Source organism: Dendrobates tinctorius, unplaced genomic scaffold, assembly GCF_039654945.1.
Source record: "Dendrobates tinctorius isolate UK_male_01 unplaced genomic scaffold, ASM3965494v1 ptg000007l, whole genome shotgun sequence".
Lineage (NCBI taxonomy): Eukaryota > Metazoa > Chordata > Amphibia > Anura > Dendrobatidae > Dendrobates > Dendrobates tinctorius.
Genome location: NW_027361675.1, coordinates 38738853 through 38766820, shown reverse-complemented (window position 1 = coordinate 38766820; position 27968 = coordinate 38738853). Strand labels below are relative to the sequence as shown.

At 43.6% G+C, this 27968-nt stretch overlaps 1 protein-coding gene and 1 long non-coding RNA gene across 4 annotated transcripts in view; one reads left to right on the top strand and one right to left on the bottom strand.

Annotated features, from left to right (window-relative positions):
* UNC45B (unc-45 myosin chaperone B) overlaps positions 1-27968 on the bottom strand; it is a 56774-nt gene that overhangs the window by 18189 nt on the left and 10617 nt on the right. Inside the window, exons 3-7 of one of the 2 annotated variants that reach the window (XM_073573529.1) lie at positions 14037-14073; positions 12270-12445; positions 6079-6168; positions 5255-5422; positions 3868-4033 (exon numbers count right to left, since the gene is read on the bottom strand). In XM_073573529.1, coding sequence (XP_073429630.1) covers positions 3868-4033; positions 5255-5422; positions 6079-6168; positions 12270-12445; positions 14037-14073 — 637 coding nt within the window. Of the gene's footprint in view, positions 1-3867; positions 4034-5254; positions 5423-6078; positions 6169-12269; positions 12446-13116; positions 13229-14036; positions 14074-27968 lie in introns of those variants that run through there. The other variant, XM_073573539.1, reaches the window with a different exon arrangement.
* The window catches only part of LOC141087782 (uncharacterized), a 61449-nt gene continuing 46581 nt past the window's right edge, over positions 13101-27968 (top strand). Inside the window, exons 1-3 of one of the 2 annotated variants that reach the window (XR_012231719.1) lie at positions 13101-13211; positions 15337-15394; positions 18945-19098. This is a non-coding gene — a long non-coding RNA (uncharacterized lncRNA). The remainder of the gene's footprint in view (positions 13212-15336; positions 15395-18944; positions 19099-27968) is intronic. The other variant, XR_012231720.1, reaches the window with a different exon arrangement.

Here is a 27968-nt window from a genome sequence, read left to right as displayed (position 1 = left end):
ACGCAGTACAGACAGCCAGACCTGAATGGAGACATGTAGATCCGAAAGACCTCCTTAAGGTAGCTAAAGAAATTGAGCAAACAAGGACAATAAAACGACCTGTCATGTATGCTGGAGCACAAGGAAAAAAGTGGAGACGTAATAGGGAAGGCATGTGAGATGACACTGACGTTTCTTTTGACAATCTATTCCCCACATGACATCCATGCCATACTCCTACAAGTTCAACCAAAACATCTGTCTATGGCCAGACAGCTCCGACTTGAGTGTGCTCTACTAATTCCTGAGTATGTCACTCCTCAAAAGATGTAACGTTCTGAATCCAGCCACCCTCCTGCCTGTGGATTCAGAAAAGGGGGAATTGGTGACCGTATTGGCAAGTGAGGAAGGATACTTTGACATGACGCATGAACATGTCTGCATAGAACTGATGAGTCAGGAGACAGTTGGGTTTGCACACATTCATGAAAAACCTGTTCCTAATGCAGACTTTGAGTTTCTTTTTTGTAGATGGCCCCAGATACCACCAGGATGGACGATTCTACACTGGATATGCAGTAGTATCCTCACATGAGGTAATCCGAGCGGAACCACTCTCTCCTCACATGTCGGCGCAGGAGGCAGAGTTGAAGGCACTCACTGAGGCGTGTAGAGCCGCTGCAGGTAAAGTCACTAATATTTTCACAGATTCGAAGCCCATTAAAAATGCAGAGCTGGTGAAACAATTGATGGAGGCATTGATGTTACCAGTCCAGGTTGGCATTGTCAAGGTAAAAGCACACACAAAGGTGACTCCGTGGAGGTAGAGGGCAATAGAAGGGCGAACGAGGCTGCTAAAATAGCACAAGGCGGCCTAGAGAGAGAGCAGTGGACGGTGGCGGGGAGTCAGCGTATTCCAGCCACATTGGGTCTAGATGTCCTGAAATCCCTCCAGCAAAAGGCTGCCCAAACAGAGAAGGTACACCGGGGGGAGACTGGGAGCTGAGCTGAACTCAAATGGAGTATGGGAGAATAAGGATAAAATGTGCCCACCAAAGTCCCTGTTCCCAATCATGGCGCAAGCAGCACATGGCCCCAATCACACCTCAAAAAGTCACATGTGTGCCATGGTAGATGCCTTCTGGATCGCTCCTGGCTTCAGTTGCGCAGCCGCGAAACTTGTACAATCATGCCTCATCTGTGCACAGCACAACCCAGGTAAAACAGTAAAAGTCCCTAAGAAAGCGACACCTAGGCCTCTCTACCCGTTTCAGAGACGGCAGATTGACGACATACAGCTACCAAGGTAGGAGTGTATGCAAATATCCTAGTATGTGTAGATCTCTTCTCTGGATGGCCAGAGGCCTATCCGGTGAAAACGGCTACAGCTCGAGCTACTGCAAAGAAACTGGTGATGGAACTAGTACCATGATTCGGTGTCCCTGAAACAATTGAATCAGACAGAGGTACACACTTTACTGCTGAGGTAATGCAAAATGTAATGCAAATGATAGGTGTAGAACAAGCATTTCATACACCCTACCACCCACAGAGTTCAGGGAAGGTAGAGAGAATGAACGGGACACTAAAATTGAAAATACAGAAAACCATGGAACAAACCCATAAACCATGGCCAGAGTGTCTCCCATTAGCATTATTCTCAGTAAGGTACACACCCACGGGGAAAACTAAACTGTCACCCTTCGAGATACTGTTTGGAAGACCACCGAACACAGGGTTGTACTACCCACAGGTCTTAACACTCAATGTGGATAATTTGACAAGTTATGTAATCCAGTTGCAAAAGCATTTAACTCAAATGCATTCTCTAGTTTTCTCTTCCATTCCAGATCCAGATAGTGTGGAAGGAACTCACTGTCTACAACCTGGTGATTACGTATATGTCAAGAAACACTCCAGAAAGACCCTTGAACCCCGATATCAAGGACCTTACCAAGTACTCCTAACAACGCCTACTTCTGTTAAGTTGGAAGGACGACCAACCTGGATCCACTCATCGCATTGCAAACTAGCCACAGTAATTAACAAAGCATAAGAGTAATATACCTTGCAACGAGTCATCTGGATATGAGAAAGGAACTCCCACCTGTGGAAATCCCGATGTAGGGTATTGTAGCCCTTTAGGACAACTTCCAAATTGGTGTATGCTTCAGAATGTATCTGCGTTCATAGATTTAGTTCATAGACTGGTATTACAACATTCAGCCCTATGGGACCTACCTAGTGACATGTACTGGATATGTGGAGACAATGCATATAAATGGTTGCCAGTAGGGGTAAAAGGTGCTTGTACTCTGGGTCGTTTGACTCCAGCTACCTTTGTTATTCCGAATGACCAGTTGAATACTCAGAGCATACCTAAACACACGTTGTACAAAAGAGCTGCTGACAATACACCTCGCCTCTCTGGGAGACCACATATAGTGCAGATGAGTGTGGCTAATAAAATTGTCAGTTCTATTTTTATTTATCCTATGATTACTCAAATGTGGGATAAATTAGTCAGGGCTACAGATTACTTAGATGACCAAATATGGGATATATTGGATATATTGAACACCACCGTTGCTGTCCAAAATCAGCTCATCATAGTCACTAATCAGCATACCATAGTATTAGATTATTTAACTGCAGCGCAAGGAGGTATGTGTCAAGTCATCGGACCAGCTTGCTGTCATTATATAGATCCCAACAGCATTATAAAGTTAAAATTGAAAATAGAGGATGTTCAAAAACTTAGAGATCAGTACGATAAAGACAATGATCGTACTAAGGATAGTTGGTGGTCAGATACATTCTCCTTTCTTAATCCAGCTAATTGGTTTAAGGGTATTGGAGGCTGGATAACTGGGATTATACTAAGTCTATTACGTATTGTTGTTTGTATCTTCGTAATATATGTGCTATTGAAACTTGTTTTTTGGTGTATCTCTGTATGCAAGAAAAGATGTAGAAATAGATAAGGAAGTTTGACTGTAAACAACAAGAATTTAACTACTATTCCTTTGAGTCCTAGATTGACATCTCATTTCTGGCATGAAGGAGCGTACTCTTGCAATGATGGACGTGGCTTCAGTATCTGGGGGATGGAGAAGGTAGAAGACCTGTCTCCCTTGGGCAACCCGTCGGCCTGGGATAGTACCTGGTGAACGAGCCACTATCCGCTGTTGTTGCAGGATCCAGTGTTCCAGATTGTGGAAAATGAAGATGTCAAAGGGGGGAATGATAGGAACTGAAGGAGTTAAATTGAGTTCTGTCTATGTTGCATTCTCTTGTTTAAAACCTTATCTGTTCTTCGAGAAGATGTCTCAGACATCTCCCTTGTGAACCAAGGTCAAATACCTCTGCTTTTTCGCCTAAGTGACTTTCTTTGTAGAAAACAAGTTGTAAAATCATTTGTACTGCGCATGTCTTTAAATGTTTAAATTCTTTACTATAAAAGACGGAAGCCTAACTGATAAGCCAGAGGCGTCTTGAGAGGCATCCCGAGTGGTATTATACAGCCCGTGTCTGTGTTATTCTTCTCGACGGAGCCTTTGATTAGAGACATATGGTGCTTCACACCTAAGAACATCGGTCCTTCAGATGAAAGAGTAATCTGAGGGATCCCGACATCACAATTAGACTTTGGGGTGGATTTGTGTCTTTTGTAACCTTCTCATCTCGGTAACTATATGAGAGCATTAACCAATCCAGGTTGTGACATCTTAATACTAATTACACTATCACAACTTATTTGCTTTGTTGGATGCCCTGTATTTAGAAACCGATTATGTTTGTATGGTGACCATCATTATTTTTTAAATATAAATGTTACATGAAGCTATAAATAGTTATACGCACAGTTTTCAGGTAATAAAGCGTTACCTAGTACAAGAGCCTCCTCTTTGCCATGTTCTCTCCGATCCTCTTTTGTGAGAGAGTCCACAATATTCTGCACAAGATTGCATGTTGCTAGAGCAATTTCTTCATTGTCCATAGCCATAATGCGGCAGATCCGATCAAAACCAACAAGATGCAGAATAACAGCGGCCTGTGTAGAATAAAATGCTAATTGCATTACACATTGGTAGACCACAACATACATACGCAAAGGCTGGACAAGGTTTGCCTGTATGATACAGAATTAAATATACTTCAACACCTTTAGTTTGTCTTGCACTAGCAGCCACTTCTACATTAATACTACAATACTGTTAATTACTACTCCTAGTTTACCTTCAATTACACTTGCAGTAAAAATTTTGTTTGCCTTTTTTTATAATATTCAATCAACATAATCAGTGTTGGACTGAGGTGCCAAGGGCTCACCAGTAACAATAACTTTGGGGGCCCACTTTTCACCTGTATACAAATATTGCACTACCCTCATTCTTAAATGTACCTGTATCTCTATATAATAATAAGCTGGGTAGTTTGGGTATTGAATAATGAGATGCTGCTTTTTTTCTGTACGGAGTAAGTCATGTGAAATATGTTAAGTACTGCCCATAAAATGGGGTTGGGGGCCCAGATTTGCACAGGGGCCCACCGGGGGATTCCCCTATTCCCCCATGGGCCAGTCCGAGCCTGAATATAATGTTCTTACTTCTAAATGTGCTTAATATTTATCGTCTGAACGCATAAGAGCTATTCTTTCTGACTCCCCCATACATATGCCTGCTCCTTTAGGCAAAGCATGATTTTAATTTAAATATGGAGAGGGGATGAGGTTTCTTACAGACTCTTCTGACAAAGGCTTATCTCCTGCCCAAATAAAGGATTGGGCTTGTTAAAATCCAACATGTTAAGGGCCCTTTACACATTGCGATATCGCTAAAGCGTCACCGATTTTGTGACGCAGCAGCGATATCACTAGAGATCTCGCTACATGTGATACTCACCTCCGACCGGCTCCCCGCTGGCTATTGCTGATCGCGCAAGATCGGCCTGGTCCATTTCTCGTTGTCGGCTTCCTGCTGGCGCCGACGAGCGAGCCATGGATGCAGGCGGAAGACGTCACCCTCGCTGCGTCTGACAGGTGAGTACGATCGCCGACCGCTGCTGCATCGCTGATGAGATCTGCCTGTTTGGCAGCTCACTAGTGACCATTTAGAGATGCACCAGCGATCCTGACCGCGTCATATCGTGGTCAGGATCGCTGGTGCATCGCTAAATGTAATGGGGCCTTTACATTTATCCGATATCTGCTATCAGGGAAAAGTTGGCAGGTAATGTGTGTGCACCTATCATAAAATAATATGCAAAGACTTACTCGTGCTCTATGCCCAGTACACATTCCAGACAGTGTTCTCACTGCAGAGAGAATTAGTTCCGTATCTTTAGTTGCCACTAACTGCAGAAGAAGGTTTACACCATTGTTTTGGAAAATGCGCTCGGCACCAGCTTCCTCTCTGCCCAGAACTATAAGATTGTTGACAGCCTGCGAAAAAAAGGTGGATGCATAATAAAATATTAAGCACTGGTTGAACTGCACATCTGTTTTATCGCGATCTCTGCTGATCATTTTTATTCCATTCATCATTTGTTATTACTTGCATGCACAAGTAAAGGGCTATGTTTGTAGATAAAGCTATCCTTTAAGCCTATTAAAATTCCCAAAATTTAGCATTATGAATGATGATTTAAGCAGGCAAAGCATTCGATCTAAGGTAGAATTAATGTACAGAGAAATATTATAGCAGTACTAACTAAATGCTTACTATGACGACGAACCTAACACTAGTTTATATTTTGAATGAAATGACATTTTAAGATTGGCCTGTTTCATGTGCAGGAAGCTGTGTAGGGACATCCAGTACCATGCTAAATTGGGTGCTCTATGTACAAAGCTATTTTACCTTAAAAGTAACAATGAATAACAAAAGAAAATTTGATGACGTTGGCTATGTGTTTTTTGTGTCTTATTTTATAAAATATGATGAACGGAAAACTCGGTATGACTTTATATTTAACTGAAGGTACAGTAAGACCCCATGCACCTCTATCGGTGCCGTATTTCATTTCTGTCCATTATATCTAAGCCTATTTGATGTTCGAAAGCCAACTTTCAAAAAAAAAATGTGTCCTGTAACTCACTTTCTCCCTCTTCTCTTTTTCAGTATTGGGGTCCAGCAGGATTTCAAACATCTTTTGAACCCGGGAGTCAGTAGAAAACTGAACATGAAGCTGTGACAAACAAAAAAAAAACAGGCGCATAGAATTAGAAAGACTGTTCAAAGAACATGTAAGATTAGCATGAAATGACACAGTGATACACTTAGGTCTTAATCACATGGCAGAGACATGTCAAACAGGAAGTACATCAGCACATGGAGCCCCCCAGCGGCTCTGAACGCCGTGTACTACCTGAATTGGTCATATTGGTGCCAAGCACATAGATTTCTGCAAGGCCTGGTCAGAAATGTGTGCAACAAATCTGCCACTTGCGAATATATACTGTATCTATAACCAATCCACTGGATGGTGTAATGAGGGCTGGAAATATTAAAGGGAATCTGACAGTGAACACATTACCCAAACCACAGAGAGCATGTATCAAACACTGGCTGTATGATTTTATAAAGTGACTGAGAGTGGTAGTCATGATCAAGCTAATGTTCGCTTACGCTCTGGCACTTTACAGGAAAACTGTGTCCCAGTGTGCTGTCAGATGCGGAGTGCATTACACTCACTTGTAGACTGCAGGCTTCTGCTGTTTCCAGGCCTCAATTATCAGGAGCCGCTGTTCACAACTCTGGTGATACCAAATTCACTTTAACCAACAGATGTTTACTGGACAGTTCCAGTTCATCATATTGTAACATGTGGAATAGAGCAAACTCTTCATATTCCTTACTTCCTTAGCAAAACACATCTTCAGCCCTATTATTCATTCCTCCTGGACTATCACTATGCCCACTGGCTCCGTCAGCCCCAAGTGTTGTGAGTTCATTCTCCCCTTCACCTTTGATGTCTGATGAACTCCCTCTGCTGGTGAAGAGAGGTAGTGAAATTGATTGGGATGGGAAGAACCTGTCATCTGAACTGGCGGAGTGTGATTGGACATCTGGAATTTCTGAGTGGATATAAGGCAGCCGACGCCCTGCTGGGCTGCTGGTGATCCTTTCTGCTCTGAGCTCTTGCATCCAGCTTAGTTCCTGTCTACTAAAAGCTAAGTTTTGCCCTGCTATTATTCCATGAGATTTTGTCTGGTTTCCTTAGTGTTTGTATTCAGCCAGTCCTGGTTGGGACTGGCTGAATTCCATTTTTGTCTCTGATCAGTTGATCTCTTTGCTCTGTTTTCAGAATATACCTGAGTACTGATATAGTGATTTTGAAGTCTAGCGACTTCAGGGCCTTTTTCCTATCAGACGGTTGGGACATTTTTGGTAGGGTTTTTTGCGGATTGCAGCCAGCATCTTTTCTGTCCTGTCCTATCTAGTTTGTTGGGCCCCATCGTTTGCTCAGCCTGTCTTTCTGTCTGTGTTTGTGTTTTCATCTGTTTTTCACCGACAATACATGTTGGGGGCTGTCTATTGCTTTGGGGTCTGCTCTGGGGCAGTTTAGATTTCCCCTTTCCTTCTTTAGGCTTATGTAGTTCTCCGGCTGTGACGAGGGGTCTAGGGCACCGTAGGAACCCCCCACGGCTACTGTTAGTTGTGGTGTATAGGATCAGGGGTCTGCAATCCGATAGCTTGTATTTTTGTTTTCTCCTCCGGTGACTCATTCATAACACCCAAGGATTTCCTGTCCAGTTCCGCAGTGCACCCGGGATCCTCTACCTTCCCTTCACAATGTTCCACATCTATCTTCCCCTGTGCACCAGAGGACCCGATGCGCCATTCAGCCCCAATGCCAGGCCTTGAGCTCCTGACATTGACGCAATATTCGCACAAGATTCTAGAACGGCCTCCCACTGCCTCGAACGATAGGTGCATACTGGCCCAAGCTGCCCACTGTACTTGAATTGACCTTGTGATTGTACTTCCCTATCTGAGTCACTATCAGGAAGTGCAAGCTTTGCACTAGCGCTAGCCCCCTCCCACTGTAGGTTAGCTCCAATCATTAACTGTGTCTTATCTTGTACCTTCAGCTAACTACAGATACTATCCTTTAACAGAATGTACTAAGCCTATTGTCCATATCCTTATACTATACACACACTATGCATATTATACTTTTTTTTTTTTTAATTCGTTTATTGAGTCATAAACAGATATACAGTATACATACAGGTATATAATATTAAACATAATACAAAATATATATATGTTCATATGACATTAAAGTATAAGGCAAAATGTGCATACCAGATGTATACAGAATAAAGCGAAATATAATGTCATTTGAATCACAATGGTCTTGTATTATTACTTGTGTAATGAGATCTGCCTAACTTTTTAGCCAAATCTACATCTACAAAAACATAAACCTAACCTAAACTATTCCGCAGCCTACTTTCACACACTTAATCCTTTATTGTTATGTGACATCTCCACTCTACAAAGTGAGGTGAGAGGAATTCCACCTCTCCCAAATCTTTTCAAATTTACCCGGGCACCCTCTGTTTTGATATAGTGTGCGTTCATATGGGATGATCGAGTTCACTAAATTAACCCAGGACCCGAGTGAGGAAGATGAGCCTCCCATCCATCCTAATGCCAGTACCTTTCGTGCCATAAACAACGTCTCCCGTAGAAAGATCCCAACATATTGATCCCATGTCTCCTCGTCCCAGACCCCAAACAGACAGACCAGCGGTTCAAGTGGAACAGGAACCTGTACCAAGGATGTTAATAATGATGTCACCTCTCTCCAATATTGCGCAACGACAGGACAGCACCAGATCATATGGATAAAATCTGCATCTGTTGAATGACATCTCAAACATTCCGATGATTGGTATTGGCCCATCTTAAAGAGTCGAGTTGGAGTCAAATATGATTGATTTATAATATATAATTGGATCATCCTGTTATTAACAGATGGAGACACCTTAATTGAGGACTCCAGTATTTCTTCCCACTCCTCTCCTTGCGCATTCGGAACGAGCCTCTCCCATTTTTTCTTAACGGAGTCTATAGCAGGTCCTGTCCCCACCGACAGCATATATGTATATAAAGAGGAGATGAGACCTTGGGGGCCCTGAGACTTAAGGATCCCTATCAAGGGTAGAGACGAAATAACAATATCTATACCTGCAGACCTTATATGCGATTAAATAGCTGACCTCAGTTGTAGATACCGAAAGAACTGTGATCTCGGGACATTATGATTAACTTGCAGTTGTTCAAAAGACATCAGAGTTCCATGATCATATAGATCGCCTATCGTGCAAATATTATACTGAGTCCAAAACTCAGCAGACGGGTGCTCAAGTAACGCTGGAAGGTAACCATTATTCCACAGAGGCATCTCAGCTATGATATCTTCAAAACCAACCACCCTTTTAATCTGCCTCCACACCGACCGTTACAATCGAAGCAGGGGTAAGCAACAACCGTGGGACACTTACTTTCCTCATCTCCAAAAATCCCAGCGGGCAACCAACCTGTGCGGCATGAAGTAGATGATTCTCAGAATTAGGAAGGTGACCACCAGGCATCCATGTGTTCATGGCTTTGGCCTGTCCGGCCAAATAGTACAAAAATAAGTCCCGTAGCGCCGCCCCCCCCTCCTTCCTAGGTCTCTGCAAAATGGATAATTTAAGTTTGGGCCTGGTCTTCCCCCATATGAAAGATGTGATCTGGGAATTCAGATTAGCGAAAAAGGATCTGGGCACCACTACAGCATTATGTTGTAGAAAATAACTAAGCTTAGGGAGTAATATCATTTTGATTAAATTGATGCGTCCAGCCACAGACAACAGAAGTTTACCCCAGATCGCAAACTTGGCCTTAACCAACTCCAGCAGTGGATACACATTAAGTCGCAAATCGAACTTACTGTCTTGGGAAATGTGGACACCCAAATACTTGAAACTGGTTACAATGGGCAGTGATGAGAGAGTTTCAAGTCGTGGCATTGGAGCATGGGAAAGTGGCATCAAAGCAGATTTCTCCCAATTTATATATAGGCCAGAATATTTACCGAATTTATTTACCGTAGTAATCACTCTCTCCAGAGTTTCCTCTGCTTTGTCCATGAATATTATCATATCATCAGCATAGAGGCCTATGGTATCAATTCGACCCGCTATTTCTATACCAGCAATATGAGGGGGTCGATCTAATATTGCCAGTGCCTCGATTGCCAGAGCAAAAAGGGCCGGGGAGAGGCGGCACCCCTGGCGAGTTCCCCTATGTAATGCATATTATACTTTACATTGCTATATTAACAGTACTTATACTACACCATATCACATTACACACTAGATGCACAGAAACGCATGACACTATTCACATAACACTATATTGACGCAATGGTGTCTTCAGGGGTAAGAACACAGCAACACCCCTCCTACAGAAGCCTGCAAACAAATAAGGCTGTTAAAATGTAAGAGAAGTTGTAGCTACATACTCACTGAACCACCTAATGAGCAAAAACCCTGAAAGCCAGCTCAATATTGCCAGATGATGTGCTGGTGGATGGCCAGGCACCCATGAAGTCTGTGGATAGCCAAGGGAATAATGCCCATAGGCATCCAAAATAAAGTTAACACAGGGCTGAAGACATGGAGCAGGGGTGTGAGGAGCAACCACACGCGTATCGCTTGCTTAAAGCAACTTCATCAGGGGAAGTGCCACTTTTAACAGCCTTATTTGTTTGCAGGCTCCTGAATTGTGGTCCTGGAAAGTTTGTACATTGGGCTGGTATATAGGAATCAATTTGGAGACTACATACGTCTCAGAAAAAACTCTGCACACATGGTGTATTGTGATGGCTTTTCATTGTCTGTACTCTTAATGATACAAAAAGGGCTCTATACCTATTATGGCTGTATGTGATTATTATATGCAGGGGTGTTACATGGACTTCCTTTGTCCTTTTTAATTGTTTTTAACACGTGTGTTGTGTTTTCCAATAAAGCATTTTTCTACGGTTATTATGTGTTATCAGATTTAATTGGTGTGCAGGCCATTCTTTGCTTGGTCTTTTTTCTCTCACATTTCATGGTTCTCTCCATGCAAGGCTTTTGCACCCTCATATATAGAACCCATTGATTGTTTGGTGCACCCCACACCTTTTTATACAGCATGTATATTTGACTCTGAAACGTTGCAGCGTTTCAGAGAAAAACATACTTTACAAACCGTCTGGATACTAAGCACCAGAGACTAGTCAAAAAGTCCTGTCCTGACAGCTTCTCTCCTCCAGGCTGCCAATGACTGACAGGTCTCTCTCTATACATGCACGTAGGGTGAAAAACACCATTCAAGATGAGCATGCAGAGAGAAGCGTGAAACATACACACAGCTATTGTCTCATACATTCTGCCCATGGATGGGGCAGCATGTTTCCGTGGTCAGGTTCCCTCTAAAAGGAAGCTATCATCAGAAAATAACTTATTGTATAAGTCAAGTTTTCGTGTTACATTTATTTGTAAGACATTTTTGCCAATATTTTCATGTTCGTATCACAATCATTTTTTTTACAAAAAAAAATTGTAATCTTGCAATTTTAACACTGGCCACTGGGTCTTCATTAGACTCATAGTTTCTGTCCTTTCAGGAAGAGTTTACAGCAGGCTCCTTACCATCAGAGGCAGGATTACAATGAAAGGTGACATCTCTATAGACAGTGGATAATAAAGGATCCACCATTTAGAATATGTGATGACCTTTGTACATGCTCACTAGACACTTCAATACAAACGATACTAATCAGGATACACCCATTGGGCCAATGTACATGTTATTTCTAGAATTAATAGGAAGTTAGAGTCTAAAGGCCTAGTGGTCAGTGAAAAAATTGCAAGATTTCTATATTTTATTCTTAATACAGGTTGTGCCATGTAAGAAAAAAATTTAATAACACAAAGATCTATGCACAACTGATTATGGCAGAGATTTCAATGGAAAACACAGTTAAACTTTTGCTGAAAAAAAAGAATGGACAGCACCTCCAAAAATCATACATTGATCGAATTCCGCTAGGCAAAAATATATATAACTGAACATGAGGTTCTTAGTTTAACATCCGAATCAGACTGTATGAAGCCCACTGCCATGGTGGTCTGCTGCAGGAAGGTAGCTTGCCTGGCACAGCCTACCGTAGTTGTTTTACAGCTTGCCTGAAAATGCGTTTAGCCACTTTCTAACTCCTCAGTAGTTCTAACGTAGACTTACCTTCTGGTGGATATCAGTGCCTATTCTGTGGAGAATCTCTTGGAATGTTTGATTCTTCGGCTCAAGTGTTGCACATCTCTGAACATCCTTAAATGCTTGGTCCAATTTCCCCAGTTTTTCTAGGGCCTGACAGCGCCTGAATAAAGCCTTCACATCTGATCCATCCACATCAATGGCTGAAAATAGAACAAAACACTTGCTTTTCAATTGATCTGACCACACTGTGCCAGATCTTTCACTTAAAGAGGTATTCCCATCTCCAAGATCCTTTCCCAATATGTAATAGGTGTAATAATAAGAATAAAATTAGCAAATACCTCTAATCTAAGGAGCATGTTACCAGATCTGTCCGTCAGCCTCCTCCTATAGAAAAGAAGCTTTCATATGTGAAGTGTTTTACAATTGGAGGAGGCTGATGGATTGATCTGGCCACATGCTCCTCCACCAGCGGCCATTATTTGGACAGAAGTGTTTGAAGAAAGCTGCACTAACAAGTGTGGAGGAAAGGTAGGGAAGAGAGAGCACATGGAGTTTCCAGGGGTTGGAGTGATGAAAGGCTCACCCTAGGATTAGGAAGAGAACCGGAGACCAGACTCCTGGGCAACCAGTGATTGCAAATCCTGAGAGCAGAATCTGGAGACCGGGGGCATGCAGGTTCTCTGGCCCCCCTTGGACCACTAGAAACACCACATTATAGAGGATTCAGACCGAAAGGACAGCTTACAAAGAGCTCACAATGTATGCTGGCTGTAGCTGCTACAGAACACAAGCAGGCAGTACACATCAGCTCATAAGCTGTTGAATCTCCAAACAAACGGGCAGAGAATGAAAGGCTTATTCTACCCACTTAGTGGAGTGAACTCCAGCTGCTCCAAGACTAGCTGGACCCCGGACCTGGTGACCAGAACCCCTGGATTCAACCTGCATCTATCATCAGTAAAGGTAAAGACTTAATTCCTTCGCCTCCTTGCTTCTTTCTGCTGCACTGCTCACTACAACTCCAATCATTGCCCCAGAGGCAGACTCCTGCTGAGGGGAGTGACCCATCTTGCTGCATTACCATCTATCTGTGGCGCCCCCAGGAGTATGGTCGCCACAATGGCATTGCCTTCCTCCGGGGAGGGTGATGTCATGCTTGGAAGCAAGGAAGGGTCTCTCTGACAGTTAATCATTTACATACAACACAGTTCCCATTCCAGGCCAGCAGTGGGAGCTCTGAACCAGGATTGGGGCGGAGCGCGCTCTGAGAGCCAGGAGGGGAAATAGTGTGAGGAGGGTAACGTGTGTAGATGCGTGGAGAGAAGCTGGATGTTGAGCTGAGGATAGAGAGCTCCCTCCCAGTGAGAACGCATGATCTGGAGCCTGGAGTGTTTCCGAGAAAACGTGCCTAGCTGCAATCATACAGCCTGGCTCTGATTCGTTCTGCCCGCTCTTTGGTCAGCATGAAACACATTACAGGTTTAGGTGGACTGGCAGTGCACTGACATAACTAAGGGTGCACTTCTTTTTTCATGAATGACTTAATGCTGGCGGATTTTATATTAGTTTTTTTCACATCCATTTGAACATGGCGGTTTTTATCTTCTACAGATCGGTTTCTACCAATGGACTGAGAACTCACAGTGATTGTTGGTATTTTATTGTGCACAAATAAGCTCAGTGAAGTAAATATAACTCATCCTTGCAAATCTGAGCTATTCTAGACTAAACCGCATCACAACAGAATGTAGACCTACAATGGGGAGTCCACCAGGAGGGTCTACATACCTTTGGAGGCATCAGAGGCTGCTTGAACGTAGTTCTCCTTTGAAAATTTCAAAAAGAGAAAATAAATTATTAGGGCATGTTCACACACTGCTTTTTTCTGCTTTTTTTCTGCAACCAAACCTTGATCTCTTGGCATTAAAAAACCTGCAGACAAAACACAGGTTTTGCTGCTTTTTTTGCTGCATGTTTGTTACTTTTTTTCTGATGTACAATAATAAATTATACTGTGGTACCGTGTTAGCCAGAAAAATCGATGTGAATACTTTTCAGATTTATCAAGCCTGAAGAAGGAGCCTCTGTGCTCTGAAAGCTTGCAAACATATTATTTTCTGATTAGCCAATAAAGGTATCACTCTGAGAATACTTTTGTCATCATTGGGCGGAAAAGTATTCACATTACTTTTGTTCTGAGTTTTTCTGGGTCCCAAAGTTCAGCTTTGCTTCCACTCTAAAGTTACGTGAGTTCATGAAAAATACTTAATTGCAAATGTAAAAACAGGAGGGGAAAGTTGAATTGGTAGGGCATTGTTTACTTACCACATTGGTAGTGCATTGATTTGGTAAGGCACTATTTACCTTCACACATTTGTAAGGCATTAAGTTGGTAGGGGATTGTTTACTTTAACACATATCACTAATTTAATTAACCCCTTAACGACCACCAACACCCCTTTTAACAATTAAGAGTACTTATGCCTCAGCACCGCTTTTTAACAGAGGTGAGAAATAAGTGTATAGCACCCCCCAGAGTCAGAATTTCTCTGTGTTCTCGACTATCGGGTGTAGCTGAGACTCCAGAGAACATGTGTCATGATCCAGGATGGGGTTTGTCTTTGGCCCGTCCTGGTCAGACAGGGGTTAATTGTTTCTGCCTCTCTCTGGCAGAGGGCGGCTATTTAATGCTCTCTCGACCTAGGTCCGGTGTCAGTTATACTCCTGCCCTCGGCTGAGTTAGTTGACCTCGTGCGTACGTGTGCCTTGTGCCTGATAATTTGTTGCTTGTTTGGTTTTGATCCAGTTCTGTCCCTGTTACGAGTTCTGCCTGTCCCTCTTGTACAGCGCTATCTCTCTGTGTATGACCCTCTGCCTGTGACCTGACTATTCTCTGCTCGTCCCTTGGTACCGCACAGCCCTCTCCGTGTACGACCCTCGCTTGTCTGACCTGCGTTTTCCTCTCCTCTACAACAGATGCCCTGCAGTAGGTACATTACATCATCTGCAGCAGTAGGATGCTAAGCCCCGCCCCCTGCAGTCACATGATCGTAGGTCTTGGGACTCCATTCTATTTTCTGTGCCGCAGGTCCTGTCTGCTTGAACCATCACTACAGTGTTGGACCCCGTGCTCTCCCATAATGTGGGTAAGTCACCCTGCCCTGCGTGGCAGTTTGCCGACGTTGACAGGGTCCTGACATTAGAGTCCTGACAACATGATTTAGTCGTTTTTTACGGACCCCGGTGTTGTGATTGCCGTTATTCACGGAATAACGGCGACTGCAAAAAAAGTCTGATTTCCCATTTAATTTCTCTCTCCTCTGATGTGAACGGATCACACATCAGAGGAGAGAGAAATGGGGTCCTGTGATCCTCCCTCAGTACCACCAGGGTGTCTCTTCATCCCCTCGTTAAGTCCCCCTGCCCCCGGCGTCTTCTTCCAGGAAGAAAATGGCGGGCGCATGTGCAGTGCGCCCGCTGAGACCTATCGTCTGGCAACAATGGGAAATTTTTCCTATTGGTTCATTTTGATCACAGTGATAGACCCTATCACAGTGATCAAAATAAAAAAATATAGTAAATCAAACCCCTTTTATCACCCCCTTAGTTAGGTAAAAATAATAAAAAAAAGTATTTATTTCCATTTTTCCATTAGGGTTAAAGTTGGGCTAAAGTTAGGGTTAGGGTTGGGCTAAAGTTAGGGTCGGGTTAAAGTTAGGGTTGGGCTAAGGTTAGGGTTGAGGCTAGGGTTAGGGTTCAGCTAAAGTTAGGGTTGGGGCTAAAGTTAGGGTTGGGGCTAGGATTAGGGTTGTGCTAAAGTTAGGGTTGAGCTAAAGTAAGGGTTGGACTAGGGTTAGGTTGTGGCTATGGTTGGCATTACGGTTAGGGTTGGGATATGGGTTAGGTTTGTGGTTAGGGTTATGGTTAAGGTTGGTATTAGGGTTAGGGGTGTGTTAGGGTTAAGGTTGGAGTTAGAATTGTGGGGTCCACTATTTTGGTACATTAGGGGATCTCCAAACGCGACATGCCGCCATCATTGATTCCATCCAATTATGCGTTCAAAAAGTCAAATGTGCTCCCTCCCTTCTGAACCCTGCCATGCACCCAAACAGTGGCTTTCCCCCACATACGGGGTATTGGCGTACTCAGTAGAAATTGCACAACAAATTTTGTGGTCAATTTTCTCCTGAGAAGCTTGTGAAAATTAAAAAAAAAATTGGTTCCAAAGTAATTTTTTTGTGAAAAAATTAAAATGTTCATTTTTTCCTTCCACATTGCTTTTGTTCAGCAACTGAAGCGTTAATAAACTTCTTGAATGTGGTCTTGCGCACCTTGAGGAGTGCAGTTTTTAGAATGGTGTCATTTTTGGGTATTTTCTGTCATATTGACCCCCAAACTGACTTCAAATATGAGGTGGTCCCTAAAAAAAATGGTTTTGTAAATTTTGTTGGAAAAATGAGAAGTCGCTGGTCAACTTTTAACCCATATAATGTCCTAACAACAAAAAAAGTTTCCAAAATTGTCCTGATGTAAAGTTGATATGTGGGAAATGTTGTTTATTAACTATTTTGTGTGACACTACTCTGATTTAAGGGTACAAAAATTTTCAAAATTTTTGCCAAATTTCCATTTTTTTCATAAATAAACGCAAGTTATATTGAAGATATTTTACCACTAACATAAAGTATAAGGGTATGTGCACACGCTGCGGATTCCGCTGCGGTTCCGCAGCGGTTTTGGCCGCTGCGGACCCGCAGCAGTTTTAGCTGCGGTGTACAGTACCATTCAAATGAATGGTAACCAAAAACCTCTGTGTAGACGGTGCGGATTAATACGCGCGGTTTTCCTGCGGTTTTGAAACCGCAGAAAGAATTGACATGTCAATTCTTTCTGCGGAATCCGCAGCGGTTTCCTATCTCCACCATTGTGGAGATGGTGAAACTGCAGGACCAAACCGCAGGCTAAACCGCAGATAATCCGCAGGTCTTTTGACCTGCGGTTTTATCTGCGGTTTTTGCAAAATCAGTGCGGATTAATCCGCAGCGGATTCCGCAGCGTCTGCACACACCCTAATATGTCACGAAAAAACAGTCTCAGAATCAGTGGGATACATTGAAGGGTTGTAGAGCTATAGCCTCATAAAGTGACAGTGGTCAGAATTGTAAAAATTAGGTCTGTCACTAAGGGGTTAAAACAGTACTAATGCTAATATCCATGCTCATGTGAAGATACAAAGGCATTAATGTTCAGAACTAGGAAATCTCAAAAATAAATGGGTTTTTACATCCTGTGTACCTGTTTTTTTTCACCAAAAATGCTGCAAACAAACTAAGAGCAGAATTTTTGATGCATTTTTGCACTTACTCATTGCTTTCTATGGGTGAAAAACCATTGAAAAAATGCTGCAAAAATGCTGAAAGAATTGACATTCTTCAGTTTTCAAAACACAGCTGTTTTCCAATTTAGTCACAAAAAAAACAAGCTTGTGCAGATTTCTGAAATCTCATAGCTTTTGCTGGTTCTGTAAAAAGCAGCTTTTAATTTACTTAAAAACCTGCTGCAAAAACTCAACGTGTGAACATAGCCTTAGGGGTATGGTGAAGTAGTTAGGATCTAATATGAAAAGCATTGCACAAGATGTGTTGGAAGTTAGATGCCCTATTGTACTGTTCCAATGATGATACTACCAGCTGATATAGTGTAAATTATTGAGGAACTCAGGAGCAGGTGTTTAGCTTGCCTGCAGCACCGTCTCACAACAAATTAATGGGGTTTTTGAGATTTAACTTCTAAGGCCGGAGTCACACTGGCAAGGAATACGGGCGAGTGAGAGGCGCTAAAAGCACGCATTAGACACGGACCAATGATTCTCTATGGGGTCCCTCGCACCAGGCGTATATTTCTCATCCATATCCTACGCTCCGTGCAATCGCAGCATGCTGCGATTGTCAGCATACTACGCCCATAGTACGCCAATGCAAGTCTATGGGTGCTCAAAAAATCCGGATTACACACGGACCACACGTGTGACCTGCGAGCAATACGCAGGTCTTTTGGCTGGTGACAGGAAATGGGCCAATCCATCATCAGGAAGCCTAGACATGCAAATTAGCTCAAAAAGCGCTCCAGACATCCAGGAAGTACGCCTCCACGGAGTACAACAGCAGCATGGCGTCCACGTACATTAATGTTGAGATGCTCATTGTCCTGGTGCAGGAGCGACCCGAAATATGGGACCCACGCAAAGCAAATTATGCTAACCAGACAAGAAAGGAGGCGTCACGGAGGCGCATCTGTCGCCAGATGTACCATGACTTTGGTGACCGACCACGTGATGAGCAGCATAAAATTCTTAAGTGCAACGCTAAACATCATTAACCTTAGCGCGCAAAAAAAAGGAATATAGAATCAGCACCCCCCTTCCTGTGCATGTACTTTTTGCCTCATGAGGCCGTTACATTTGGATGTGACACGTGGCTTCACACAGCCATAATTTGGGGTTAGGCCAAAAGCTCCTCATCCTCCTAGCCAAAAAAAATATTTTAAGTGTAGCTAATGAGACCCTGTGTATCTGCCCAATTACATATGCCACCATGGGTAGAACGCACACCCCAGAAGTCCCCATGCCTAGACTACTGTTAGAAAATGTGACCTCTCAAATATGTGAATTTGACAATATTTCCTGTCACATTGCAGTGGAAGATGTGATGAAACGCTGGCGAAGCATCCGGGACCAGTTCCGCCGGGAACGCCAGCAGTGGTCCAGGAGTGGGGATGCTGGATATGTAAAAAGAAAGTACATATACTATGACCGGCTGTCCTTCCTCGCCCCAATTCTGGATCTGAGACCGTAAGTACATACCTCACACCACATTACACAAATACATTACACAAATACTTTACAGGGACAAAAATATTGATGTATTTTTGCCTCTGTTCTATTTCATAACAGAACTCAATCCAACCTTATGGATCGAGGAACGGCCTCAGAGGCAGAGCCCATTATAGATCCTGTAGGGGATGAGGTGGCTGGCCCATCTTCTCCCCCTACAAGAAGGATGGCTGAAGATGAGGCATCACATCCACACAGATGCTTGCTCAAGCAGGGTCCGAACAGCCCCTAATACGTGGGCCAACACCTCAACCCCTTTCTCCCACTACCCAACCTTCTATTCCGCAGGCCCAAATGTCAGCCTCAAGCCAACCCACCAATATGGCCACTTGTACCCAACCAGTGTTGGAGGCTGGTCCCAACCTGGTTGGGGACGATCTGGCTATCTTGGTGGGTATGAGCCCCGTGCCTACCACAGCCAACAAGAAGCCCCTCACCATCATCATTATTCTGGCCAGTATCCCCAACAGTCACAGGAGGCAGGACAATACCAGCATCATGGGCAACAATATGGCCCCACACAGGGCGATGTTGCCCACAGTGTCCAGCAGCACCCACAGCCTGTTCTTCCACGTTCCCCTTCCCCAACCTATGAGGATTTATGATTCTGATGGCGGGAGATGTCCAGTGCGTTTTAACTGGTGCTCCAAATAGAAAGGAAAAAACAGGTGTTCTCCATCACCAACATTTTGAACATAATTTAACATTCACATTTTTAAACAATGTTTTCCAAGCATATGAAACAATCCATCATGACAGGCAACGCTACCTCACGCCTTTCAGACAGATATTACATGTGTGTAAAAAAGAGAATATTTCAACGCGCTATACTGTAAAATGAAAGGATGAAAATACACTACTCACTTGCTAATGCCTAGGAAAGGCGTGCTGGCCTTAGTGAAGTAGACACCTTTTTTGCTAGCAATTTCTAGAAAAAAAATTCAAGGCAACCAGCATTCAGAATATCACGCTCTCTCTATGTCTTAACAAGTGAGTTTTGTTTTTTCATCCTTTCCAGTATAGCATGGTTAAATATTATCTGTTTTACAGACAGGTAATATCTGTCTGAAAGCTGTGAGGTAGCCTTGCCTGTCATGGTGGAATCTTTCTATGATTGGAAATCATTATGAAGAAATGTGAGTGTTATCTTGTAGCCTTTATTTTGGTGATGGAGCTCACCTTTTTTTGGCAAATCTAGTTTAATCTTGTCATGCAGCAATGTTGTTATTGCCTAATCTTTTTTTGTGTTTTGTTATGTAATGTTAATTTTACAAAAAAGTTAAAGAAGGCACAAAGGGTCATTTTGCCCATTGCCAAAATGTTCTTAGGGCAATATTATGTTTGCCTTTAAGCAAACCAAAAAAAAAAAAAAGGCAAAACTAAAAATTTGTCTACTCTAGTTAACGTCTCTGTGTGATTTTTGACAATCCCTCACAACATACTACCAGACACCAACCAATGCAATGAAACACTCATAGAATCATAAGGGCTTGAGTAATATATATTTAGACACAATTAAAGAAAAAAATTATAACATAGACACAGTATGCTCTTGCCAAGAAGTTGCCCCCTCAGGTGAGATAAAGTAATTAGTGAAAATATCACGCACTTTTAGGCCAGAAAGCAGTCTACGTTGAGGGTTCATAGGTGGTCTCACCCTGCGCACATTGTCCGGCCTACGCACAACACCATCAGATGAGGAACAATCATGTATCCTGGTGAAGTTATTCAGAACAACACAGGCTTTCACAACTTCATTCACATTTTGCTCACTCAACTGAATGGCAGACTGGAGTACCCGCCATTTGGCACAAAGAATCCAAAAGGAACACTCCACCAGTCGCCTAGCACGTGATAGGCGCAAGTTAAAAATTCTGCGCCTGTGGTCAAGGTTGCGCCGGGGATATGGCCTCATGACATTGCGCGATAACTGAAAGTCCTCATCTGCCACAAGGACATAAGGGACTGATTCTTCGGGGGAGCCTGGTAGCTGGCGTGGTGGTGGTAGATCCAACTGGTTGGTGCGTAGCCGCCGAGCCATTATGGAAGTATTGAAAACTCTAGAGTCTCCCGTCCTTCCATAGGCCACAATGTCAACAATTATAAACTTGTATTGAGGGTCTACCAGAGCCAACAATACAACAGAAAAGTATTGTTTATAATCGAAGAATTGGGAGCCAGAGTTCGGCGGCTTACGCACCCTGATATGTTTGCCATCCAGGGCCCCAATACAATTTGGAAACTGGCAGTCCTCCTCAAAGTCCCTTGAAACCCTCAACCAGTCTTCCATCCTGGGCTCGGGCATGACCACTTAATGGAGTCTTGTCCAGATTTCTGTACATGTAGACCTCACTATGCCTGAAATGGTTGACTTTCCAATGAGAAACTCATGGTGGAGGGCGGCATAAGACAGGCCAGTGGACAGGAAGCTGTAGAACAACAGAAATTGTTAAGTTTAGAATGCCTAAAGTAAAAAAAAATCAGTTACATGCCGACCAAACTTGGTAGGAATTGAGAGAGAATAACACACATATTTGGTGGCACAATGAATAAGTGATATGCAGGACATATTAGATCTAACATTCTGGTGTGTAAGTTGAAACATTTTTGGAGTAAGATGAGGGCATTAAACTTTGTCCAAGAAGGCCAAAAAACATAATTATGCACACACATTATGAACATAGAGAATGTGGTTGTGTAGTACATACCGTATTGTGAATAGAAGTCGCTCCTCTGCAGATATCGCTTTGCGCATCCTTGTGTCCTGAAAGGTTATCCCAGGGCGCACTGTCTCCAAGAGTCGATCAAATGTGGAAATGCTCATGCGACAGTACTGGTAAAATTTCCCCGGATGCTCCCGCAGAGAAGAATAGAGGCGGTGAAAATGACCTCTTGTTAGTCGTTGCCTCAAAAGTTGATGTACCCACATGCGTCTCCTCCTCCGCGGATCCACTATCACTGGGTATGGTTGCCCAAAGCGCCATGACAAAAGCCAGGTAAAGAGAACCTTCTCAGTTGTATTGAATCTCAGACCCTCTGCCATGCTGCACAAAGAACACCAACACACCTCGTGAAAGCAAGGTGACAAATGGACAGAATGGAGGCAGCCACCTGTTTCTGAGTGTCTAAATAGGGTGCAGGCTAATGATTTAAATTGTTTGCAGGCCTCAAAACCGTTAAATGTCCATTTTGTAAGGCTGCGAGAAAATCTCGCCATACGGATTGCATACGGATGCCACACGGATTACATACGGATGCAGACATGCGCAAAATACGCGACCTCACCTTGCTTACGGATGGCCTACGGAGCACTATTTAGGGGTCATTCATCCGTATTACGCATGTAAACTACGGACCGTATTTTGCGCAGGTTAGTGTGACTCCAGCCTTAGTAATATTTACCAATCTTACTTACTCCCTGCTGTTGCTGTGATACTTCTATGTAGCTACCTATGGTCCTTGCTGACATGGCTGCAGTGGTAAGTTCTCAACGAGAGAATGTGACTGCTGAAGTCAGGTACTTGGCTCAGCGTTCTTGTGCTATCTACTAGGACAACCGCTTCTTAAACCAAACGTTATGCCCCAATAAAATAATTAAACCTATACTCACCTGCCGTTCTGGCACCGTACCGGCAGTATCAGCACTCTCTCTTCCTGGGGCTGTGATGTGGTGTTGTGACATGCGACACCAGCGCCCAATCAGCACTGGCATCACTGTGTCCACCTTTGGACAAACTGAACATGAAGAGGAAGCCAGGGATCAGCTGCAAACTGGACTTCCTCTCCATGTTCAGTTTGTTCGAAGGTTGACACAGTGATGCCAGTGCTGATTGGGCGCCGGTGTCACATGTCACAACACCGCATCACAGCCCCGGAGAGAGCGAGTGCTGACACCATGGGAACGGCACCGGCACGGCAGGTGAGTATAGGTTTAATTATTTTATCGGGGCATAACATTTGGTTTCAGAAGGGGTTGTCCTAGTAGTGGCCAACCCCTTTTATATTGATGGCCTATCTTTAGGATTAGGTCATCACTGTCTGATCACTAGGAGTGCGAAACAAGACACAACTGCTGACTACCTGTTCCCAGTGCCAGTCGTGGCCATAACTGTTCAGTTGTGGGGCTGCACATCGCAGCTCAGTCATCTGTGTAGTGGCCCCAGCTGGGTACAGCATATCTGTCCCTATTCAAAAGAATGTGAGTGGACCTGCAGTACCCCGCAGTGGCCACATAACAGTTGACAGTGGTGCGCTGTTCCGCTCCACAATTGAGCACATGCGGCTGCCAATGGAACCACAAAAAACTCATCAGTGGGGGTGCTGGGTGTTGCACCCCCATCAATCAATATGGTATTGATGACCCATCCGTTGAATAGGCCATTATTTCAAAAGTACCAAACAGTGCTATTGACTATTCATGAAATCAAATTCATTTTGCTTGGACAGTTAAACATAGCAGATTAATTGCACTAAAAAATGCAGCATTTAAGCTATATTGGAACATGGTCTAAAGGTTTGCATACTATTACCACTCACTGATTTGTGATATTGGATCATTTTTAATATTTAAAGTTTGACAAAGTCTAATATTTTTAACTAACTTGAGTAGTTCAGCTCTGAAAGCTTTAGAGGAGGAGATTTCAATAGAAGAGATCGATTTGGCAATACGGTACTCTCTGTCGGGTAAATGCCCTGGTCCAGACGGATTCACTCTGGCGTTTTATAAAAACTTTAGGGAAAAACTCTCTCCAATAATGGCAAAAACTTTCAATGCTATTGATGAAAGTACTGGATTTGCTCCCCAGTCTCTAGAAGCACACATTAGTGTGCTTCCTAAGCCAGGTAAAGACCCTTCAATAATTGCCAACTTTAGGCCGATTTCTCTCTTAAACATGGACATTAAATTATTTTCAAAAATCTTAGCTGAGAGGCTAGCCCCTTTACTTCCTTCCCTGGTCAATAATGATCAGGTGGGATTCGTCAAAGGGCGAGAAGCCCGGGATAATACAATTAAGACATTCCTTATCATCTCCAAGGCAAAAACTAGCTCCACACCACTAGGTCTTTTATCTGTAGATGCAGAGAAGGCTTTCGATAGAGTCCATTGGGGGTTTATGGAGGAAGCCTTGAGACAGATAGGTCTAGGTCCTCACTTTCTACAGAAAATCTTAGCCTTATATAATGGTCCAACAGCACGGGTCAGAATAAATGGTTCATTATCCAGCCCATTTAAGATCAACAATGGAACCAGACAGGGCTGCCCACTTTCTCCATTACTTTACGTAGTGGTAATGGAACGCCTAGCCAACGCTATCAGAAATAATATCAATATTCATGGATACACGATAGGACCTAACTCTTATAAAACAGCTCTGTATGCAGATGATTTACTCCTTTATATCTCACAACCACAAATATCGTTTCCAATGATTTTAAAAGAATTTGATAGGTTCGGATCACTTAGTAATTTTAAAGTCAATTATTCCAAATCAGAAGCCTTAAATATATCATGTTCTCAGAATGAGGTCCTTCAAATCATTAATAAATTTCCATTTAAATGGCAAGGAGAGTCATTGAAATATCTAGGGGTCGTGGTCCCTTCTGATCCTAATAAATTGTTTGAGCTTAACTATCAAGTTTTATTAAGCAGAACATACAGAGACCTAGCGAATTATAGTAAATTTAAACTATCCTGGTTTGGAAGGATGAATGCTATCAAAATGGACGTTTTACCCCGTTTCTTATACATATTCCAAACTATACCGATTTCCCCCCCTCATAGTTTCTTCTGTTAATTACGATCAGCTTTAACCAAATTCATATTGGGTAAACTCAAACCTCGCATAAGCATACAGACCCTTTCTCGACCTAAATCTATAGGTGGTGCTGGTTTTCCCAATTTTAAGAGGTATTTTCAGGCTACTACATTACTTAAGGGCATGTCACACTAAGAGATATCGCTAGCAATAACTTGTGACGTTATAGCGATATTGCTAGCGATATCGCTGTGTCTGATACTTACCTCCGACCGGCTCCCCCACTGGTTATAGCTGATAGCGCGAAAACGTCCAGGACTGTTTCTCGTCGTCAGCTTCCTGCGGCGCTTCCTGCTGTGACGACGAGCGACGCGTGGAGCAGGGCGGGAGGACGCAGGATCACCTGGTGTGACAGGTAAGTAGCGACCCCCGTCCCCAGCGATGTCGCTGGTGAGATCTGCCTGTGTGGCAGCTCACTAGCGACCACTTAGCGATGTACCAGCGATCCTGACCGCGTCATATCGCTGGTCGGGATCGCTGGTACATCGCTAAGTGTGACAGTACCCTTAGGATTCTAGACTGGCACTTTCGGGCTGATGCTAAACAATGGGTGGGGGTGGAACAGGAGGGTTTTGATGTCTCTTTAAGACATCTGCCGTTGTGTTCTGGCGAGTCATTGACTATTGTCCATTGTAATTGAACAAGAGACACACTTAAAATATGGCACACTCTGAGAAAGAAGGGGTTCCCAGATAGGAATATTAGCCCACTTACATCATTGTTTTTCAATCCATCCTTTCTCCCTGGATACTTGCGCGGATCTTTTCTCAGTCGGAGGGCACTGGAGGATACCCGATTGTTTCAGGTGCTAGAAAATGGGGAGTTGCCTTCTTTTGTCTCTATACAGGCTCAGTTTCCAAATGCGAAAATTAGGTGGTTTGAATACTTGCAATTACAATCCTTCCTAGTAACACATAATTTTGATAAAATTTCGATTTCAAACTTCACCTTTTTTGAGAAATTGTTCGTAGAGGAAAATAAGCCTCCACATGCAAAATCTGTGATTTATGGGGGATTAAGCAGAGAGGGTGAAGCGGAGAAGTTAACATTTCAGCAGGCGTGGGAGAGAGACTTGGGGGATAAGCTTGTCTCCTGAGGAATGGGAAAGGGGGTTTCTCTTCACTCATAAACTTGCTAGTGCTGGGATTGCACAAGAGAAGAACTATTAAATACTTATGAGATGGTATCATTACCCTTCTAAACTACATGCAATATATCCAGCAGTTTCAGGGTTTTGTTGGAGATGCGAGAGGGAGGTGGGCTCTATGATTCACATTTGGTGGGAATGCTCTAAGATCAAGCCATTCTGGGAGAAGGTTTACGACAATTATCAACGAACCACGGGAAACCGTGTAGCAAGGTCCCCTCAAATAGCTCTTCTGTCAATTTTACCTTCTTCAATAGGGACTCAGAAGAGAGATAATCTTCGGTTTTGTCTAACAGCAGCACGAATGGTAATCCCGCGGTTTTGGAAACTTACAAACCCCCTGACATATTAGACTGGTATAAGGAAATGGTCAATCTGTGTAGAATGGAGGAGCTGTCTGCAGACTGCAATGGTACAAACGATAAATTTAGAAGGATTTGGAGTGGATGGATTTTGTTTCAGGACTCACCTGATTTCCATGATTTGTTCCACTGAATATTTCAGTTACATAGGAATTTGCACATTAATATATACATGATTTTAAGGACTGCTTTATCCATAACCTATTTTTTTTTTTTTCCCTTTTTCCCCCTCTTCCCTTGTCTTTCTTTCCTTCTTTTTTCACCCTATGTCTGTCCTCTGCATAAAATAGAGCAGTGGTCCCCAACCTTTTTTGCACCAGGGACCGGTTTCAAGCAAGACCATTCTTCCATGGCCCGGCAGGGCGGGGATGGAGGTGTGGCAGGGGTGGGGCTTTGGTCATAATGGGGCGGGGCTATGGACACAGTTGTAGTGTAGCAGTGCATACTTAGAATTAAATAACATTTATAATGTGACTCAACTCACCATAGGTTTTGAATAAGTGCTCCATCACCCCCTTCTCCCCATCATTGCCTTCACCCCATCACTCCCCTCTCCCCATCATTGCCTTCACCCCATCACTCCCCTCTCCCCATCATTGCCTTCACCCCATCATTGCCTTCACCCCATCACTCCCTTCTCCCCATCATTGCCTTCACCCCATCACTCCCTTCTCCCCATCACTCCCTTCTCCCCATCATTGCCTTCACCCCCTTCTCCCCATCATTGCCTTCAGCCCATCACTCCCCTCTCCCCATCATTGCCTTCACCCCATCACTGCTGTCTCTCCATCACTTCCCTCATGGCCTTCTCCTCATGTCCCCATCTCCTCCAGGGCCAGGCTACACAAACACAGACCAATACATACACACACACACACACACACACACACATACATCACACACACATACATACATACACATACATACACACATACATACACACACACACACACACACATACACATACGCACACATACATATTATACGTACACACACACACAGACACCACCTCTCTCCTCTCACCTGCCCGCCGCCCACGCTTCCTCGCTCTGACACAGCAGCGGCCGCGCTCTCCTCTCTGTCAGTCAGAGACAGGAAGCGCGGGCGGCGGGCAGGAAGCTGGACGGGTCCTTGCAGCTCCGCTCCTGCTATTCCCTCTTGCAGGCAGCGGAGCTGCTTGGATCGCTCCCTGCCGCCGCTACACACGCCGCCCCAGCCCCCGCTACGCCACTGACCGCCCCTGGCTCCCCTTGTGTCCGCGGACCGGCAAGGGCACTTCAGCGGCCCGGTGCTGGGCCGCGGACCGGCGGTTGGGGACCCCTGATATAGAGGATACTTCCTCTCTTGAATACCTTGTTGGCGTTCGCCATATGGCTACTGTTATTGTCTACCATGGTATGTTTGATTTACTGATAGATGGTTGTATTCTCATTTTTGAATACTAGATATTTTCTATGATTCTATATATTATCTGCTTGCATATAATATATTCTTTGTTTGTAA